Genomic DNA, 19,182 nt, shown 5'->3' with positions numbered 1-19,182 from the left:
TCGATGGAAGAGGACGATATGGTAATGAGGGTAGGCAATAGCCTCGTACTGAGACGAACCGATGGGGGAGGAAGGAGGCTGCAAGCCCGAGGAGCTTATAAGGGGTGGCCAAGGCCTAGCCGAAGGCTAGCCTTGGCAGCCCCTGAGAGCTCCCAGGATGTAGCCGAGTAAGGGACCAAAAGTACCCTTACAGTAGGCCCGCTTAGCTTGTTAGCAGTTTATATACTACTACTATACTAATTATAGACCGGTAGTCTTTTAGGAGGGTTCTGGTTAAGTCCCTAGTTAAATATATTAGTATATTCCTCTAGTATTTCTAGCTTAGGAGAAGATCTTAGAGTTACCTCTAGCACTTAATCTTTTAATTAGCTTAGGTAGGGCCGAAGGAGTTTTAGTTACTTTTTAGTAGTATTATAACTGTTATAGAGGGTATTTATATTTTCCTTAACGGTAACTATAGGTGTATAAGAGTTTTTAAGCTTTTAGCGCATCTAGGTATTAGGTGTCACGGCACTGACCTGACGCGTTGTTATGGCTCGTGTACGCGTATGCATGAGCACGGACCTGACCCCTGAGCGACGTGTATATATACCGCCTCACCTCCTACATAGATCCTCACACGACATCGTTTGTCAATCATATACAGTCACCTCGTACATCGTACCTTGACAGTCCGCACGTACTGTGACATTAGGGCTCGTTTAACCATCTTACCTAAAGGTTTATATTGTTATAATCTCTTACTATTAAAGAGGCCTTCCTACCTTAGCGTAATGGCTTTCTATAAGGTATTTATGGAGTTTCCGTTTAAGTTGTCGCGAGATTTTAAGAGAGAATAGTAGACATAAATAAAAGATATAAATAAATAATCTGGTCCTTAAAGCCGACTACCCTTCTAAAAAGAAGTAGGAAGGATTTAAATATAAGGGGACTTTATAAACAGGGGGCTATAAGGCACGATTATAGAATAGGATAGATTATAGAGAGATAAATCTTTAAGGAGATAAGGCCTCTAGGATTGTAGAGACTATATACTATAAGTATATGCCTTTAGTATATAACTAGTGCCTATCTAAGAGGCGTCTGGGGGTTGTCCTAAGGGCAACCTAAGGTGACTATAATAATATCCCTTATAATAAGCTAGTTTGTTAAGTTAGTTAATGCCTTTAATAGCCCGCCAACGACGCTAACTTCTAGTAACTAAGTATAACGGCTTAAATAAATATCTCTAACCCAAAGCTTGGACGAATACTATGTTATAAATATTAAGCTAAGAAGAAGAAAAAGAGGTATATATAGGAGGGAGAGATATGCTATATACGTATTAGGGGCCAAGCCTCTAACTAAACCCCTAATTAGGTCCCCTATTTAGGCTATATATAATAGTATAAGGTTAGTTATAAGGGATAACGTGCCTCCCCCCCTAAGCGAGACAACCCCCCAAGCGAGACATACGCGTCTGTACGCGCTCTTCTTCTTCCCCTACTAAATTACACCCAAACACGAAATTCCTTATACAAATCAATATGTCCCTTTCCAAATTAAGTTCTTGTGAAGCTGAAGACCTTATATAAAAAGCTATACAAGACGTTGAATCGGGCGTTAAGCCATCAATTCGCAAAGCCTCCGACGTTCGCGCATTACCCCCCTCTACCGTTACGCATCGCCTTACTGGGCGTCTCCCTTAACACCTGGCTTATAAAACGCTACTGCATCCTTATTAGGAGGATTAAATTATTAAATAGATACACGAATGTTAGTCCTAGGGCCTTGCGATAAGGGTTAATATACTTCCTATAATAGCGAGCTCGTTCTTAGCAGAAGGTAGGGTAATAGGCAAATATTAGGGGGGGAAATTTATACAACGCCACGGGCTCTATACTATTATAAGTCGTCAATTGGATTGCTAGAGGGCCTGGAATAATAATCTAGTTATTATTAACAATTGGTTTAAGTTCTTTTGAAGCGTATAAGACAAATATTTAATTAAGCACTCAAAATTTATACACAACTTTAACGAGAAGGGGGTTATGCTAGGCCGTGCAGCGACAGCTCGAATAATTGTCTCTGGAAGGAATAGTAGGAAGAGGTTAAAGAATCGGACTGTTCGACAACCAGGATCACAAGAGTCAGTCTCTATTATAGAGACAATTACTGCTGACGGCTCTTACCTACCTCCGTTCCTAATTTAGCAGGGGCAGCAACACTAGGAGACTTAGTATTAAATTACTAAGCACGATAAGCGTCTTTGTGGATACGCCTATGCGACCTTAACCAATAGCTAGACGGACGACTCGTTAGGCCTACATTATATTAAACACTACAATAAATACACGAGATAACTTGTAAAAGACGCTAAGGGTAATATTTAAAGCTACCGTATGCTTCTAATGGATAATTATTCGAGCCACCTTACCTAGCAGTTCATCCAGTATGCACTGTCGCGTAAGATTGTCCTAGTGGCTCTCCCGCCTTATTCAACGCACAAGCTTCAGCCACTAGATGTAGGCTGTTTTGGACCCCTTCAACACTACTACAGCGTAGAAGTAGACAACTTCTATTAATATGGCCATATAGGGGTGAATAAAGAGTACTTTATGAAGCTCTACCCAACGGCGCGCGCAATGGCGTTCACCCGTGAGACGATTTGCGAAGCCTGGAAAGCCACAGGTCTTCTACCATACAATACTACCGCTGTTTTAAAGACTCTACCACAGGCAGGGCCCTCCGCAGGCCTAGAAACAAATCAATCAATCATAAATATAAATCCTCAAACGCCAAGGACACCTAAAACGGTAAAGGACCTTCAATCTCTACGAAATCAGATTGCCGAATTAACTACTAAGCGAACAGACGGTATGCTTGAATCCCCCATTCAACGACGTCTTAAAAAGCTTTTTAAAGCTACAGTAGGCTTTGCAACTGATGCGCATATACAGAGAGAAGAGAATAAGAAGTTTCAAGCGTTCAAAATAGACAAGAAAAGTAGTAGGAAACTCCTAAGTAAGGGCAGAGTCCTTACCCAGGAAGACGTCGATAGATTAAAGGCAGAGGATCTGGAAAAGCAAGAGCTTGCTGCCCAAAAGTTGGTTCAAAAGGAGTATAAGGAAGGGACCTCTCTACCAGAGCTCAACGTTGCTTTATATACTAGATCGGTATTAAACCCTGGCGAATGTAATCAAGACTTGGCAACCTTTGCGCACGTCTTTCGGTGTAATCCTCAGCAGCCTATAGAGGATTTTAGTGATAAACTGATCTAGAAGGGAGCTTCAGAAGAGTATAGTGGTAAGCCATCTAACTGGCCAACGCCAGGTGTAATATTACGCCCACAACGTGCCCGGAAACTTCCAAGCCGTTTTCTTCTGTAATAAGAAGCGTAATCGCTTTAATTTGGGCTATTTGGATCTAGAATATAGGCGTTATTGGTTTAATTATTAATATAAATGTATCTGGGTGCGTATGTCTCGCTTAGGGGGTTGTCTCGCTTGGGGGGGAGGCACGTTAATATTTTGCTAATATATCTAGTAAGTTTTATAGTCTATCTAGTATTATTATAAATAGTATATTAAGTATATACGGTTTATTATCTAAGTTATAGTATTAAGTAAATAAGCTAACTATAGTTATTAGTAGTAAAAAAGACTAGGGATAAGCATAATGTACCCTAGTTAAGTTATTAATATAATACTTAGAAATACACTTTTACTTACTCTTTAATCTAAAACGAAATCTTTACTCCTTACTAGTATTACCTTATTTATATAAGTAGAAGAGAAAGAACTAGTAGGCCCTAAATTACTGCTACTAGAGATAGAAACGCTATCTATTACTAAGAACTTAAACTTATACTAAGTTATATATAGCTTAAGCTTATTTACATTATCGGCATTATCTATATATAGATTATATACTATATAATACGTATTATTAACTAAGTTACTGGTTTTATATATCTACTTCTAAATAAGATCGGCTATTACCTATTATAGTTTAGCCTTTCTATTAGAAGCTTCTACCTCTTATATCTTCTAAATTTAACAGAATATTACTTTATAAATTAGTATCTTGTAAGATATAGGTAGGTTAAAGTCTTACTCTACCGTTTAGCCTCTGTCTGCATTTGCTGTAGAGATATTTCGCTCAGTAACCGCCTCTTTAGAACCAAATAGTGAAGGACAGACACATGGCTCTTGATAAGGCTTGCGTCCAGGTAAAATGGCTCCGCCTGAAGTTCGTGCTCACGTGCTACAACCCTCCAGCACGCCCTTGCTTGTGCGCCGAGTTGGCCGCCCCACGTACTAACCAGCTGGATCCTTGGCCGATTTACCTGTCGTTCATATCGGAATATGCACAAATGTCCCTCTCCACCATTCCATAGTTCCATGATCTCAAGCTGTGGCATCCTTTGTGCTGCCGCTGCTGCGGTCCGGACCAACTGATCGCAGTCCCAGGGGTTGAGCCAGTGAGAGGTAAGGGACAAGTATTTCAAATTTTTCCACTCCAACCCCTTCTTCGCTTTTGGATCCTGTCCAGGCCAGAATGCATGAAAGAAGTCCTTTGCGTCAACGTTGAGGGAGGCGTGCAGTTCCTCGAAATTCCGACTCGACCTGGCAAGATCTTCGCCCAGAAGCGTATAACGTCTCCGCTCTCTCCTCCAGTGGAAGACATAATTAAAATCCTCGAATATAGACACTCTTCTCAGACTCCTCCTGTACTTGAACACATCGAGAAACAAAAGATGGTGTTCCATATCGCGTATTGCCCGCCCGGAGTGACCTTTCGTATCGATTCCACGCCATGGCTCATATATAAAGTTCTCAAGCTGAGTCAAGCATTGGATGATCGGCTGCAGGGCCTTGGCCACTGAGAACGCTCGATAGAACTGTCGGCGAATAACGAGTGACTTGATCACTCTGACCTTGGGCAGTGTTCGCATCTTCCTGGCAGAAGGTGCACGCAAGTCAAATTTCAGACCGCCGGGGTGTCCAAAGACCCTCATTTTGGCATCGTCTCTTGACCAGCGAGTTTGTCGCCCTTTTTTCCAACCGTGAGCACAGTCGTGGTGTCGTTTCTTGGGGCCGCCTCTGCTTCTACTCCACGCGGTGTCGTTGATTCGGCTGTCCAGCTTTGTGCGAAAGTGTTTTGAGTCACTCGGGGAATGAGCACTCAGCTCCAGTGTCGGTCCTCTTTCCCCGACTCCGAACTCCCCCTTCTTTTCCCAGGTGGATAAAATGGCAAAGAGATCCCAAAGTGCGTTAGTGAAGACAAAGTTATGGCTCCGAATCTCCTTAGACGATTCTTGCTTGTTGCAGCACTTGCAGTCGTACTCGGGGAGCTCCAAACGCAGCCAGATCCATTTCACGAACATCCTTCGCTGACCCTGTACGATCCTGCCGAGCTCGAGGAGGTCCGACTGGTGTATAGTGAGGCGCTGGAAGTTTGTTCGCTCGAAGAAATACTGCCACTCTCGACAGACGGCCGCGTAGGCCGACTGGTTATGTTTCCGCCATGGGCTTGTTGATTGCTCGCTGTTCGGTTCTACTAACATTTCGAGAGCTATCATCCGCAATTCCGGTGGTAGGCGCCCCCAACAGGTTGTCGAGCTCTGGAGAGACATGATGATCTCGCGGACGGAGACTTGGATCGGACAACTCGAGTCGCGAAATGCGCTTGAATAGGCTGTGTTAGAAGTTGGATTTGCAACGCAAACTAGGCTGCTTTATATGTGGGCATTGATGTTTTGAGTTTGGTTCCTCTCGATGACTCCCACCAGTCATCCATATCGCTAACCTTTTTTGTCAAAAAGTTAAATTCTATGGTCTGAGGGACGTTAGGGCCCCCAATTAACCGACTACTGGTACCAAAGCTTGCACCACCTTATGACTCACCACCCTGTTTCTTGCCATCGCATGTCTCACTACTTATTTCCATTACCTATTTCCATTACCTATTACCGACTAAGTGGCGCTGTCTACAGTGGCAATTGTGGATCATCGTCGTCATCTTCTTGCCACCTACTAGGAAGGACTTTATATACAGCTCTATGGGGTAGCTAATTAGTACCAGAAGTTTAGCTAGTAAGTAAATACTTACTCGTAGATTATTGTAGATAAGTGCTATATTACCTCACTCAGTAATCTATATGACGCATTATTGCTAAATATTATTAGGAATATTATTAGCTTCTTAGCCGCTAATAGAAGCTTTAAATCCTTTAAGCCGCTGTAGAGTTATAGCTAATCTAGAAGCTTCCTAAATACCTTAGGCCTTATATGGGTGAGGCTTATAAGCCGTGCCTTATGGCTGTAAAGTAACTCCGTTGTCCACCTTGTTCCTCTTTATATATTAGTATGCTGAGTACGAACGCTGCCTGGAAATAGATTTATTGCGACTATAAAGGTTAAGCTAATAATATTATATAGGGCTTGCAGATGCGATAGTAGTGTCGCGATTAGGGTGGGTGGAGGCGCCATATTATAAGAAGTCGTTACTTTGGTGTGGGAGCTCTAGATTGAACTGGTGCTAAGAACCTTAGTTTAACTACCGTATATAGTATAGCTTTTAAATTTGACGCGCTTACCGATCTGAAGGAGCTTTAGATTAGAAAGTCGTTAGATCTACCGAACAACCCCCTTAGAATCAGATTTGAGCTCCAGATCGGTTGTATTCTGGAGCCTCCAGATTGAATCTAAAGCTGCAACCGAATGCAGCCTTAGTCGATCGGCAAGTCGTATAGTCGGAAAGAATTAACGTCTTGGCCACCCAGACGAGACAGCCACCCACCCGAGACAGTGCACGGGCCTCCTACGAAAATCAAAATCAAAACATCAAAATACTTGTCGACCTGAATCGAAGTTCCTTACTACCATCGTAATACTGTCTGACGACCTAGATCGTCTATACGAACTATGTCTCAGTTGTCTCGTATCTTGAGCTCGTATGTCTCATCGAACGTCTTATTACCTATTTCTCTTAACTATGACCTACTACATGACGACGTTGTCGTTATTGTATTTGGACCTACCTAATGTATATAAGAGAGCTTCTAGAGCCCTCTTTAATAAACAGAGTTCTCATTCCTGATCGTCCGTTTAACAATACTCCTTAACTATACCACCACTATGTCCTCTACTACCCCCTAATTGCTGTTGCTTAACTAAGAAGATTAAATACAAATTATTCTTTAATTATTAGAAGCCGATCCTAATTAATCTGGCCATTTACTTGCCCAAATATACGGTCTATTACCTTCTTCTATTTACTATTATTGTAACAGCCGCTAGTTAAGCAAGGAGTATCACCAAAAGCTTTAAAAGCTCTTAGTTATTAAGGAGGACTCCCTAGTTAAATGGATTAATATAATGGGAGCCTAGGGTTAGCCACCTTAAATTTAACACCTTAAATCTATGGCTAAAAGTATCTGTTCGTACTAACTTAATAGCACGAGTGAGTCATATCCCGGGGCACGAAATACGTATAGTATCGTATGCTCTTTGGGATGGTGGTAACTGTCAATTGTATGAAGNAAGACTACGTGGTCTATATACTGATGCGTCCTTCCCCCCTAATTAGGTGCACCAGACGCGTAAGCGAGTGGTTGGTGCACTAAACGCGTAAACGCGTACCTGGTGTACCGAACGCGTAAGCACGCGGTTNGTACAACAGGTGCTGTAATTATACACTGGCGGTACTTGAAAAATGAAACCACCTATATACAGCCTCCGTAATTGCTTTAATAAAACCATAAAACATAAAGGAAAATACATAGGAAATCTCCCCCAAGGTGCCGTCTAGGCTTCCTTCCAAACGGTGCCCCAAGCTGGCCATAGGTTCTGCTTATGGTCCGTAAAATAAACTATACGGCCTTTTGACGGGCCGTAAATGCACCGTACAACCTTCCGACGGGCCGTAACTGAACCGTAAATGCTCCATTAGTCTCGCTCTACCCATTCTATAACCTTTAGGTTAAGCTTATTCGTGTTAATTAGGGTTTTAAGAGCTTAACACGGCTTTGCCTTAGTCATGGCGTCTGCTAGGTTATCTCCGCTACTGATCCATTTAACCTCCGTAATCTCACGTCATTCATAGGCCTGACGTAAGCACATTAGGTCGACCATAAGCCTCTTCTCTTATGTCATACCTAGTTTAACTAGGCAGTCATAAAGGGACTTTAAATCAGTGCATAAAACCAGGGGTAACTGCTCCAGTTGTAGAATCTTCTAGACCGTTAATTTAATTGCGGCTGCTATATTAAAGCCATGGGCTAGTGCATATAGTTCAGAAGCTAGTACACTTCGGGTTACTCATTTACACTTAATTAAGGACCAGTACAGTATATTTGCGTCCTAATTACGGTCCGTAAGTACAATCACAAAGCCGATTACAAAGCCGATTTGTGATAATAGGTCTTTATTATTGGCAAAGGAGGCGTCCGTAAATGCCAGTAAGCTAAGGAAACTTAGGTCTAGTGGTACAAAAGTAAGTCCCCTTGCTGCATTGTCAATTTGCCACTAAATACGCTTATTAAGCTGCTTAATATTTTCTTCTTACGGATCTACTGCCTAGGCCGCAAAGGACAAGTCATAGGCAGATTCGGGTTGGCAGACTGTGGCAATATAGGCGCCTCTTGCACGCTGTGCAGCGTATTGGTCCTTTGTATTTACGGTCTTACGGGTCTCTCCGCGGGAACTAGTGAGGTCCGTAGGCTTTGCTGTAACGAGCTTTAGGTTTTGAGCTTGGCGTTCCTGGGTCAGCTAAATTAAGTTGCCCTTTTGTGTAATTAAGCCTCCGTTGAACTTAATTGGAGTCTGCTCAGTTAACTGCTCTCGCGGCTTTGCCAGGAACTTAGCTTCTTGCAGTTCAGTCTCTTCAGCGTCCGCAAATGTCCGGTCTGCTAAGAAGAGGGTAGGGGTTCTGTACAGGTCTGTATTCGCGTCTATTATACTTCCGGTAAACCGTACTAAGACTTGAATAAGTATACAGAGTTGGTGATGGTCCGTAATCCCCGACTTCCGACCTTCCAGCAGGTCGTACTAGGAGTCTGAACGGGTGGTCGCTGTCGAGTATCGCTCGGGGGAGGTATCGAGTGATTGCTGATCTGTGCGCGCTCACTGATCAGTGTTCGTACTAACTTAATAGCACGAGTGAGTCAGATCCAGGATCACGAAATACGTGTAGTATCGTATGCTCTTTTGGATGATGGTGACTGTCGATTGTATGAAGCAGACTACGTGGTCTATATACTGATGCACCTCCCCCCTGATTAGTCAGTGCTTCATAAGTGCACCAGACGCGTAAGCGAGTGGTTGGTGCACTGAACGCGTAAACGCGTACCTGGTGTACCGAACGCGTAAGCACGCGGTTGGTACAACAGGTGCTGTAATTATACAGTATCCTTACTGTAAAGAAGCGTCCTCTAGAGCTTAGCCAATACTAGTATAAAAACTTCCTTACCCAACACCTAGAGCTTAAAGCTTAATTTGCCTAAGGCCTTAATTAAAAGCAAAAGGATACTAAGGATCTAGAGATTATTAAAGAGTGGTTTAATCTCTATAAAGCTACTATTACTAAGTACGCAATTCCCCTAGGCAATTAATATAATATAGATAAGAAAGGAATTGCAATGGGGTTAGGCGATAAGGTTAAGATACTTATTCCTTAATTAGAGGCTTAAGCCTTTATTATAGAGCCGGGCAATCGCGATTGGGTGTCTATTATTAAGTGCATATTAGGAAGTCAATTAGGAGGTCAATTAGGAGGTCAACCAGGAGGTCAACCAGGAGGTCGATCAGGAGGTCAATCAGGAGGTCAATCAGGAGGTCAATCAGGAGGTCAATTAGGAGGTCGATTAGGAGGTCAATTAGGAGGTTAATCAGGAAGTCAATCAGGAGGTCAATTAGGAGGTCAATTAGGAGGTCAACCAAGAGGTCGATTAGGAGGTCAACCAGGAGGTCAATTAGGAGGTCAATCAGGAAGTTAATTAGGAGGTCAATATTAATTACCTCCCTACCTTATCTTTTAGGGGAAGCAAATGNAACGATCTTAGATATCACCTGGACTTAATCGCGAGANAGTGATTTAAGTAAGNGATTTAGGCTGGACAAATTCGGACATTATAGTTAATTAGTTAAAATACTTTAACTAATATATAGAGCCACACCTTTAAGGAATCTATCGCTTATTAATTCTTAACGGACANGAGAGCCANATATTAATGCAGTTTATTAAGTATTGCGAGGCTTATAAGATTATCCCTCTCTATCTACTACCTTATTNGANATACCTACTTTAACCCCTTAATATTAGTATATTTAGCCCCTTATTAAAAGCCTATTAAAAGCGCCTTTACGACTTTGCCTTCTATAGAGCTGTTAATATTACTAAGCCTAAGTTCCTTAAGTATTACTAAGCTGTATAAGANGAAGCTATATTACTAANTAATATAGNAAGCGTATNGCGGGCAACTGGCCTTCTACCGTTTAATCCTTTAATTATTTTAGAAAAGATTTGGCTAACAACTCCTTCCTATATAAGCTTTATAGACAAGAATAGCCACAAATTTAATATACCCGTGTCTCCTTCCGTAGAGGAGAGACTTACTAAGATATTTGGGCAGCTCTTGCAAGGTGCATNACCCCTANGTTCTNAAGCTGTGTATAATATTTAGCAGTTTANGTTAAGTACGGTAGCTAATAATACAATNCTTAAGCGAATAAATNAGGAGCTTNTTAAAAGATAGAAGAAGGAGCGATATAGCAAGACAAAAGCCGCCTATGGGAAGGCACGAGTTTTATTAGTAGCAGAGGCANAAAAGAATAANGATGAAAAGCTTTAAAAGGAGNAGGAAGAGAAGAGGGTAAAGAAAAGGAAGGCTGCATTANGGGGGGTTATTACCTTTGCAAAGAAGGTTTGGAAGGAACCACCAATGGATTATAGTGTATTTATATAATAGGGTTGATTTGGGTTGATTTTGGGGTTGATTTTGATGTCAAATTGATTTTGATTTTCGTAGGAGGCCCGTGCACTGTCTCGGGTGGGTGGCTGTCTCGTCTGGGTGGCTAAGACGTTACCGTCTAGCGAGAAGAATAGGAAAAAAAGAACAGAACATCGGGAACATGCGGGGTGGCTGCACGGTATAGGGAATTCGCACCCTACTACTACAGGACTTTTCTTTCCTGGGACCTGGGATTACTACAGCCTACGTATAACTGGGGATCTTAATATAATGTCACGGCGACTTAGTTAATTAAGGTACTAGCATGGTAATATAACGCGCGCACGCCTGTACAATTAGTAGTCTATAGACTTAAATATCAAGATAAGGAGCAGAAGAAGTGAGGCCTCACGACTGTGGCCTAAGGGTTCGTTCGGTTGCAAATTGCCTCCGTTACAGAATCTGTTCGATCTGTGCGTATTTTAGCGTCGCCCATTTTATAATTAGTGGCGGCTACTACCGTGGTTCAGTTGAATCTGTAATTGAGTCGATCGTTTGGTAAGGCTCCAGATGAGGCTCCAGATTTGGCTTCGCACAATGCGTGATTGATTTTGGTGAGGGATTCGAGTGACCCCCTCTGCCACTAGGCCCCTATCGCGACTCCATGCCTTGGTGTAGTAATGGAACCTCCTCCTCAACCAACGCCCTCTCGTCCGTCAACGTTTTCTACACCTTCGCCAACCTCCCGTACGAGCCACAGCAGAGTACGCACGCCCCCGGAAATAAGCCCATCGCGATCACGAAGGTTAAGATAATAACATTATATAAGGCTTGCAAATGCGACAGCAGTATCGCGATCGGAGTGTGTGGAGTCGCCATATCATAAGAAGTCGTCACTTGGGCGCGTATGTGAGAGCTCCAGATTGTAAAGGAATATATAACGGGAGCTCGAAGCTACATATTGAAACGGTGCCAAGAACCTCATTACAACTACTATATATGGTATAGCTTGCAAATTTGACGCGTTTACCGATATGGAGGAGCTCCATATTCAAACGGCGTCAGATCTACCGAACAACACCCTCATTTTCACACTTGAGCTCCGGTTCCGTTACAATATGGAGCCTCCATATTCGTAACGGAGGTGCAACCGAACGACCCCTAAATTTTAAGTCCGCTTCAAAAGTTCCATTCACGTGATTTTCTTGGCAAATCAAGAACTTCGGGATGAACTTCAACACCAAGCACAGCTCTCCCAAACATCCAGCAATTGCATCTTCACCATTCCCTGCGCCACCATGAGCTCTCTTCGCATTGCCAGGGCAGCATTCCGCGTGCGTCCCGCTGCCATCCATACCTCTATCCAGCGACGAGGGTATGCGGACGTCGCAGCGGACAAGATCAAGCTCTCCTTGGCTCTGCCACATCAGGTACGCATCTCCTCTAGCCACGAATTCGACGACGAGAACTTTGAATTGGGCGGATGCACACCGCTTGTAACTCATCTTGAAGCATTGGATACTGACCGAGCCTGGTTATCAGTCTATCTACAAATCCACCGATGTGTACGTCAACCGTTTACCCGGCCGGCGACCCTGCCCTAGCCGTGGCATCGTATACTAACCAATCTTCGATCTAGTGTACAAGTGAACATTCCGGCCGAGTCTGGAGAGATGGGTGTCCTCGCCAACCACGTCCCTTCGATTGAACAGCTAAAGCCGGGTTTGGTGGAAATTATTGAGGAGAGCGGTGGCAGCAAGCATTTCTTCCGTATGTGCCCTTCCCAGTTTTCGGTGCTAGAGAGACAATGTGGTATGGTTTTGAGATACCCGTGGTAATACGTGGGGGTTGGGGACCGGATGTGCGATGGAATACCAATTCCGGCACAATTGGAACCTGGAGCTATTACAAGGGCTGACACTGGATTCACAGTATCTGGAGGCTTTGCTGTCGTTCAGCCAGGTTCACAGCTAAGCATAAATGCGGTTGAGGGATTCCCGCTGGAAGACTTTAGTACCGAGGTAAGCTTTCGCAGCGTGGCACGAATCATCTACGCAGGAATAGTGCTGATAGTATTATGTAGGCTGTCAGGAATCAGATTGCGGAGGCACAAAAGATCGCGGGCGGCAGTGGAAGTGAACAAGACATTGCTGAAGCAAAAATTGAGCTCGAGGTTCGTGATCAAATTCGAAGGTTCCCTTGAATATTTAAGATCAGCTAACACTACTGCACAGGTCCTGGAGAGCTTGCAAGCAGCCATGAAATAAATTGTATATAGATTTTTGTAGACTGCAGGGACTGGCGATGTATAGTATGAACGTTGCGGAGTAAGCTCTTTCCAGTTCGTCGAATTGAGAAAGCAAACATTGGAACTCTGAGCCAAGCCAAACTATTTCTATCTAGATAAGAACATCATCTCGTGCTTCGACTCTTCATTCTCCTTTGGATCCGAGTGCGCTCTCATCCACAGCCCTTAGCTCTAACTTTTACATCGTTCTCTCATTCCTATTTACATCCTAAGATCCCTTGCTCGATATTATTGTTCAAATTATAGATTGTAAACCTACGAGCGATCTATCGACTTCCCATTTAACAGAAAACCCTCCTCGTACTCAGCAATCGGCAGATCGTCTCTCATGCGTCGCGGCTACGAGCAGCCTGTTTCACCATATGTTCCTCAATCCTATGGTGCGGGGAATATTGAGACGGGAAACCAAGGCACCGCATTAGCAAACCCTCGCGTCCCTCAACGAGGAGCTATAACCTCACGAATCCAGGCATTCAGTTCGTCCAATCCCCAGGGAGAGCCGCAATCATACGATGCACACAGGGCACCAGCCATAAACAACACTGCTATGGCTCAGTCAACTTCAACGGCATCGGTAACAATAGTGAGAGCTCCAGACGGTAGGCAATCACGGCCAGCAGCCTATGAAAGCAGTCAGATCGTCGAGGCATGAGAGCCCTCTTCGCAAAAGCCGTCAGCTACGCGCCAACAACCTACTCAACCTCCTGAGGAAACAAGAGCATCTGCCACACCAACAAACAAATCTCCATTGGCAGGAACCACTTCAGATAGAGGGCAGCCGCAGCCAACACCGAGTCAACCTAGTCAACCAACCACAACGAGATGCTCTTCACTTCCGAAGCTGCCCCTCACTCCTCCACAGGAACTTAGTAAGCCACAAGCAGCACCTCCGAGAGCGAAATCTCCAGCCTACTTATCTAAGAAAAATCCGTATGGCCAATTCCTAGAGAGAGGGGCATCAAATACTCGTCCTCGAGCTGCGCCTGAGACGCAGCTAGCCGATCCTCTGAGGGGTGCGCCTTCCATGGCCGGGAGCAGTAGGGAAGGTCGCCCTCGACAAACTAACACTTGGAAAGTCAGCAGTCGACCTGCGGTTGACGTTGATCAACTTCAGTCCCAGCCACCAACAGCCCCAGCATCTGCGGCTATAGCATCTAAACCGGTCTCCGTTTCGGCTGCAAAGAACCTTAGTGAAACTAAAGCGTCGGCAACTCGAGCGGCTCCTCCTATGCCGCCTACGGACCCTCTCAGTTCAGCGGTCCCCGTAACTCGACCCCCTGTCACGCAAGCGCTTATTTTGCCTAAGGAAACCAAACGGACAGGTAATTCCGCTGCAATTCGATGGTCCTCTAAAGATGGGGAGACGCGGAAGACCAGAATCCCTAATCCTGTGACAGAAGCCACAAGCTAGAAAACATTCTGACGTAACTCTGCCGACGCCAGAACCGCCGCCAGAAGCAGCCAAGCGGATTAAACCTTCCCAACGCTTAAGCCCTTTCATCCGGCGGAAAGTCAAGTTGACAGAATCTCCTCGAGCATCGGTTGCAGCTGGCGAAAAGAAGTTCATAGAAGGGGTCAATCAGCCTCCGGAGCTTGCGCAGCCTGCCCCAAGGATCAAAGTGAGAGCACTAACCGATGTTAGAAAAGCAAGCCTAGAAAAAGCGCCTACTGTACGTCGCAAATCATCTAAACGACAGTCGTCTATTATTGAACAGCCCCCACCTTCAGATACATCGCTTTCGTCGAGGAAGATTAACACAAGCGAGGTTTCACGTCGAATATCAGAAGCACCAACTATGATAAGTCGTACCACGACGAGGCAACCTGCACGAATCGAGAGAGAACCGACTAGAATTACAAGACAGCCGGCATTACCCTACACGGGCGGAACGAGAGCCAACTAAATTTCAGCGAACCCCCACGCTTCTCCTTGGGAGTCAGATAATTCTAGTTCCGTTGAATACGAAGGCCAGCCCTAATCCGGCATGCGACAACGAAATTGGAGATGGAGCCATCTAGGCTAGAAGAAGTGCTAACAAGGCTTGAAAGGGAGCCGACACTTCCTCCCGACACTGGCGACAGATATCTCGGAGTCAGCTATTTCCCCTTGAGTCTGAGCCACAAACCGTCCTCAGAAGCGCTACAGCGTCCCCAGAATCACCACAGGTAGAAGAAGAGATGCCTAAGAGAGAGCAGGAAGTCAGATTACCACGCCGCGCGACTACAATTCGGACAATCACTGGCCCTAACTGTTCTATCTACGTCTTCTAGCGAACCTACGGAATACGTATCTCTGGAGCAACTTCAAGAACGAGCGAAATCACGGCGATCGACGGCACTCACCGAACGAAGGAAAGCCCTAGAAAGAACCCCGGCCCTCGCAGAGGTGGACAATGATGCATCTGTGCCTGAGGAACAACCGGAAGAAGCTGCAACTGTAGACTTTTCTGGTCGAGATACTGAACCTAAAAAGGTGAATGAATTTGAGACGTCAGAAGCACTCACTCCTGCGCGAGATTCTCGGCTGGAGCGACTCAGGTCATTATAGGGTCTTCCTTCAGAAGCTGAAAAGGGAGACGAAGCACAAGAACTACCACCTATGCTCTATGAATCCTTCCTCACAAGACAAGATACCAGCCCGGTGGTAGAAATGGAGATTGCTAATGTCCTTTATGACGAGTTTCCGCGGCGTACTACAACTATTCGCAGGAAGATTGAAGAGCCTCAGCATGACGAAGATCCCCAAGAACCTTACGTTTCGAGACAGCCAGAGACAGTTTCTGGGCGGCCTACGAGACGGCTAACACGGGACATGGTCTGCACCGGCTGAGCCTCGTGAACGTTCTCCTGCTTCTGAAAATGTATTGTCTAGGCAACCTACACCTTCTAGTGATCAACGACCACCTGAAAGACAACCCACTTTTCCAGCTACACAGCCCACGATCCCGGGAGACGTGGACTAGTCTGGAGCTGAGAGCCAACCAACTTTACCTGTCAAGGCTGAGCAAACGTGAGTTGAGAGGCAGCCTACCCTCCCCATCGAAATGGAGCCAACGGCGAAGATTAGAAAGCCGTTGAGAGTCCCTACAGCTAATCTATCGCGAGACCCTGCATCTTTCGGACCTCCTTTATCTCCTAAGGAGCTAGTTGTAGAAAAGCCACAACAACAGCCCGATGAGGCTCCTCCACCACGTAAGACTCAGGCCCAGGCGCAGCAGAATGAATGGGGTTGGGGGCGGCAGGGTTGAAGTAGAGGAGTTTAGTACTTACAAAGGGGGAACTTAAGAGACGGAGTATCCCTTGGCACGTTGTTTCGGGTCCGTAGGTTATCGATAAGAGCTAGCCAATAGAATCAATAAGATCAAGGCTCCGTGACCATACGCGTACTTTTGATTCTGGTGTTCGCGCACCGGCCACTCCGTCTACGGACCCTAACGTGCTAAGGGATACTGCGGTATGATGGCCTTGAGTTAGATGGAGTTGTGGAATGTTTGGGAGTGAGATGGGATTTGAGAAGAAAGAGGAAGAAAACAGCGTTGATGGATCCTCGTACTTTACCCCTCGTGCCTTATACCTAGCTAGCATAGTTGTTAATGAGACCTACACTATGCCTGCTTACGTACCTCCCACCCTCGCATTCTCCTCACATACTCTGCGCAGCCACCATTGCGATTCGGGCCCCTAAGCCACTTCAGCAATACCCCTCCCCTTCACCCACCACTCATCCCTCAACACGTTAACCCTCAGCCCGCCTCAAGCTCCAAACCAACAGCCATCCTGTCACAAGCCTCACACCCACCCCCGCCGTTTGGCCGCCTCCCCGGCCGCCTCAAAGCACTAGAAACAGTCGTCGGCCTCACAAGTCCTGAAATCGTCAAGCCGTACCGACTCTACCGAGCCTATCGTCGTAGCCAAGCGCCTACGCCGCGACAGACTTTATGGCCCTTCTGGCGTACGCGCGGAGGAGTGTGATAGCAACGGCATTGCCTCTGCACACCCATTAAAATTACTAAATCAAGCAATTTGCGCGCGCGTGAAAAGCTTCAGATACGTCACAGAAACATATACGTCTCGTGTATATTGAGCCGCCAAGGACTTCAGACGCTCATCCGCAATTCGCAAGGCGTCGCGAGGACTCTGTGAGTGGTCCCACGCATGGACGCCATTCCCGGCGGCGCGTGAGATGGTAGAGGCTTGCTACTTCTCCTTAATTTCATCTAAGGAGTTGCAGACGGCTTTGTTGGTGGTCGGGGTTTGGAACGCCCTTGGTGGTATTAGGTGTTGTTTGCTGTTACGTTAGATTGCTGGAAGGGATGGAGATGAGAATCTTTGCCGTAGAACGGTCAGATGCCGCCGGGACAGAGAACGGGGAGAGGACAACCAGGTTTGGAAGGCGGGTGTGGCTGCGTGGTGGTGGCGATTGCGAGAGTTTTGAGCGGATATCAAGGAAGAGGTTGGAGAGTAGGCTGGATCTTAAAGCGGAGTCTGGAGAAAAGCTCATATGGTCAAAATGGAGTTCGTGGACCAGTGTGGATCTCGCAAAATAGAGAGGTGTAGTGTTGAGAGTAAAAGCGCGGGAAGAACTGCTAGGAACATAGGAATGTCGTACGATGTATTGTCAAGTACATGTACCTTAGGTATTACACCGAGTCGAGCTTCCAGGGCAAGACTGGCAAATCTGAGATGAGGAGGGAGCGCAGCGGGAGCAGCCAGTCAGTCCGAGCTAAACGGTGTCTCGTTCGCAAAAGAGGAATATAGTAATGCCAAAGATACCGCAATATGATTTGCTCTGCCACTGTGCACCCATGACCGATCTGACCCTTTCTCGCACACAAAAAGTTAAGACCAGGAGTAGTAGTAAAGAAATCACCCGCACCACACACGCGTACAAGCATCGATGAAAGAGTTTGTATAAGGAAGGAATCTCGAAAAGGAAAAGCCTCAACAACCGGAAGATAAAAAGGGGAACCCCCCAACCAGCACCGCTGCCGTAACCGCAGCAGAAAAGCGGGCAAACAGAGCAAGCAAGCAGCAAGACTCAGTTTATCAAAAGAGGACCCATATGTTCCTCCGAGAGTGGTTTTCTCAAGTCAACCAAGTCAAATGCTGCCAAACAAACAAAGCTGCCCGTTCCAGCTGGGCTCCATGCACGCACACGCACAAACTAAGGCACATCCGCTGGGTCTGCTGCTGACAAAAACATCGGATTCCACCACAACGTTCGCACAACCGCTACGCACAGCCAACTATACCATCACACCATTTCGTCTTCGTAAACGTACAACCACCGCCTTTGTCAAGCACACTCAACACCGCCCGTTGCACGAAACGACACAGCGCGGCCCACGACAGGCCACACCCACACGACACACCTGAGACCGGGACACAATCGACAAGTAAAAAGGACAGACATTATGAAGCGGCCCCCACGGTAAATTGGGGCAAGTTAACAACAGCGCCGAAACCAGCTTAGAGGGAGGGAGGGCAAAAGAGAAGGGAGAGGGAGAAGCATGAAAACGAAAAACCACCATGACCCCGTACATTTGGTCAATTCTCCAATTATCTTCATACTCTCCGCAAAAGACAAAGCCGAGATCCGTTAAAACCGACGTTTTTCTGTTTGTGTGAGTTGACGGGAAAAGGAATGGAGATATAATGCATGCACCACCAAATCCCCTGCGCCTCTAGCCATTGTTTGTCTTAACCCCCTTTGAGATACGATTATTGCAGATTTGCACGATATGCCGAGAAAATCCCCGCCGTGACGTGTGAGATTGTACATGATCCTGAAGCCGATGTAAAACTAATCTGCATTCTTTTCATTCTCTCCGTCTCTTCGCCTGCGATTGCAAGACGGGGTCAATTACATGAGACCAGTCCCATCCATCAGTCGTTTCAATGCTGCAGAAAAAGAACACACACGCCATGAAGGGTTTTCGTC

At 45.7% G+C, this 19,182-nt stretch overlaps 3 protein-coding genes across 3 annotated transcripts; 2 read left to right on the top strand and 1 right to left on the bottom strand.

Moving 5' to 3' along the window:
* Positions 1-2,375: 2,375 nt before the first annotated feature.
* On the top strand, positions 2,376-3,490 carry K441DRAFT_741544 (uncharacterized protein). The gene has a single exon (XM_067654377.1). It carries the CDS (start codon positions 2,598-2,600, stop codon positions 3,258-3,260), a length of 663 nt encoding a protein of 220 aa, XP_067497213.1. The 5' UTR covers positions 2,376-2,597; the 3' UTR covers positions 3,261-3,490.
* Positions 3,491-3,992: 502 nt separating this feature from the next.
* On the bottom strand, positions 3,993-5,671 carry K441DRAFT_648073 (uncharacterized protein). The gene has a single exon (XM_067646878.1). It carries the CDS (start codon positions 5,615-5,617, stop codon positions 4,097-4,099), a length of 1,521 nt encoding a protein of 506 aa, XP_067497212.1. The 5' UTR covers positions 5,618-5,671; the 3' UTR covers positions 3,993-4,096.
* Positions 5,672-12,100: 6,429 nt separating this feature from the next.
* On the top strand, positions 12,101-13,527 carry K441DRAFT_701083 (epsilon subunit of F1F0-ATP synthase N-terminal domain-containing protein). The gene is made up of 6 exons (XM_067653301.1): positions 12,101-12,363; positions 12,476-12,498; positions 12,573-12,703; positions 12,866-12,954; positions 13,017-13,106; positions 13,168-13,527. Exons 1-6 carry the CDS (start codon positions 12,232-12,234, stop codon positions 13,198-13,200), a joined length of 498 nt encoding a protein of 165 aa, XP_067497211.1. The 5' UTR covers positions 12,101-12,231; the 3' UTR covers positions 13,201-13,527.
* The last annotated feature ends 5,655 nt before the right edge of the window (positions 13,528-19,182 follow it).

The sequence above is a fragment of the Cenococcum geophilum genome (genome assembly GCF_001692895.1).
Source record: "Cenococcum geophilum 1.58 unplaced genomic scaffold K441scaffold_81, whole genome shotgun sequence".
NCBI lineage: Eukaryota > Fungi > Ascomycota > Dothideomycetes > Gloniales > Gloniaceae > Cenococcum > Cenococcum geophilum.
Note: the sequence above shows the minus strand (reverse complement) of the source record. Positions and strands in the feature narration are given on the sequence as shown.

Coding starts and splice junctions, on each gene's coding strand:
- K441DRAFT_648073 (XM_067646878.1), bottom strand. CDS start 5,617: ATGTCTCTCCAGAGCTCGACAACCTGTTGGGGGCGCCTACCACCGGAA.
- K441DRAFT_741544 (XM_067654377.1), top strand. CDS start 2,598: ATGAAGCTCTACCCAACGGCGCGCGCAATGGCGTTCACCCGTGAGACG.
- K441DRAFT_701083 (XM_067653301.1), top strand. CDS start 12,232: ATGAGCTCTCTTCGCATTGCCAGGGCAGCATTCCGCGTGCGTCCCGCT. Junction 12,955..13,016: donor TGGAAGACTTTAGTACCGAG/GTAAGCTTTCGC, acceptor AGTATTATGTAG/GCTGTCAGGAATCAGATTGC. Junction 13,107..13,167: donor AAGCAAAAATTGAGCTCGAG/GTTCGTGATCAA, acceptor ACTACTGCACAG/GTCCTGGAGAGCTTGCAAGC.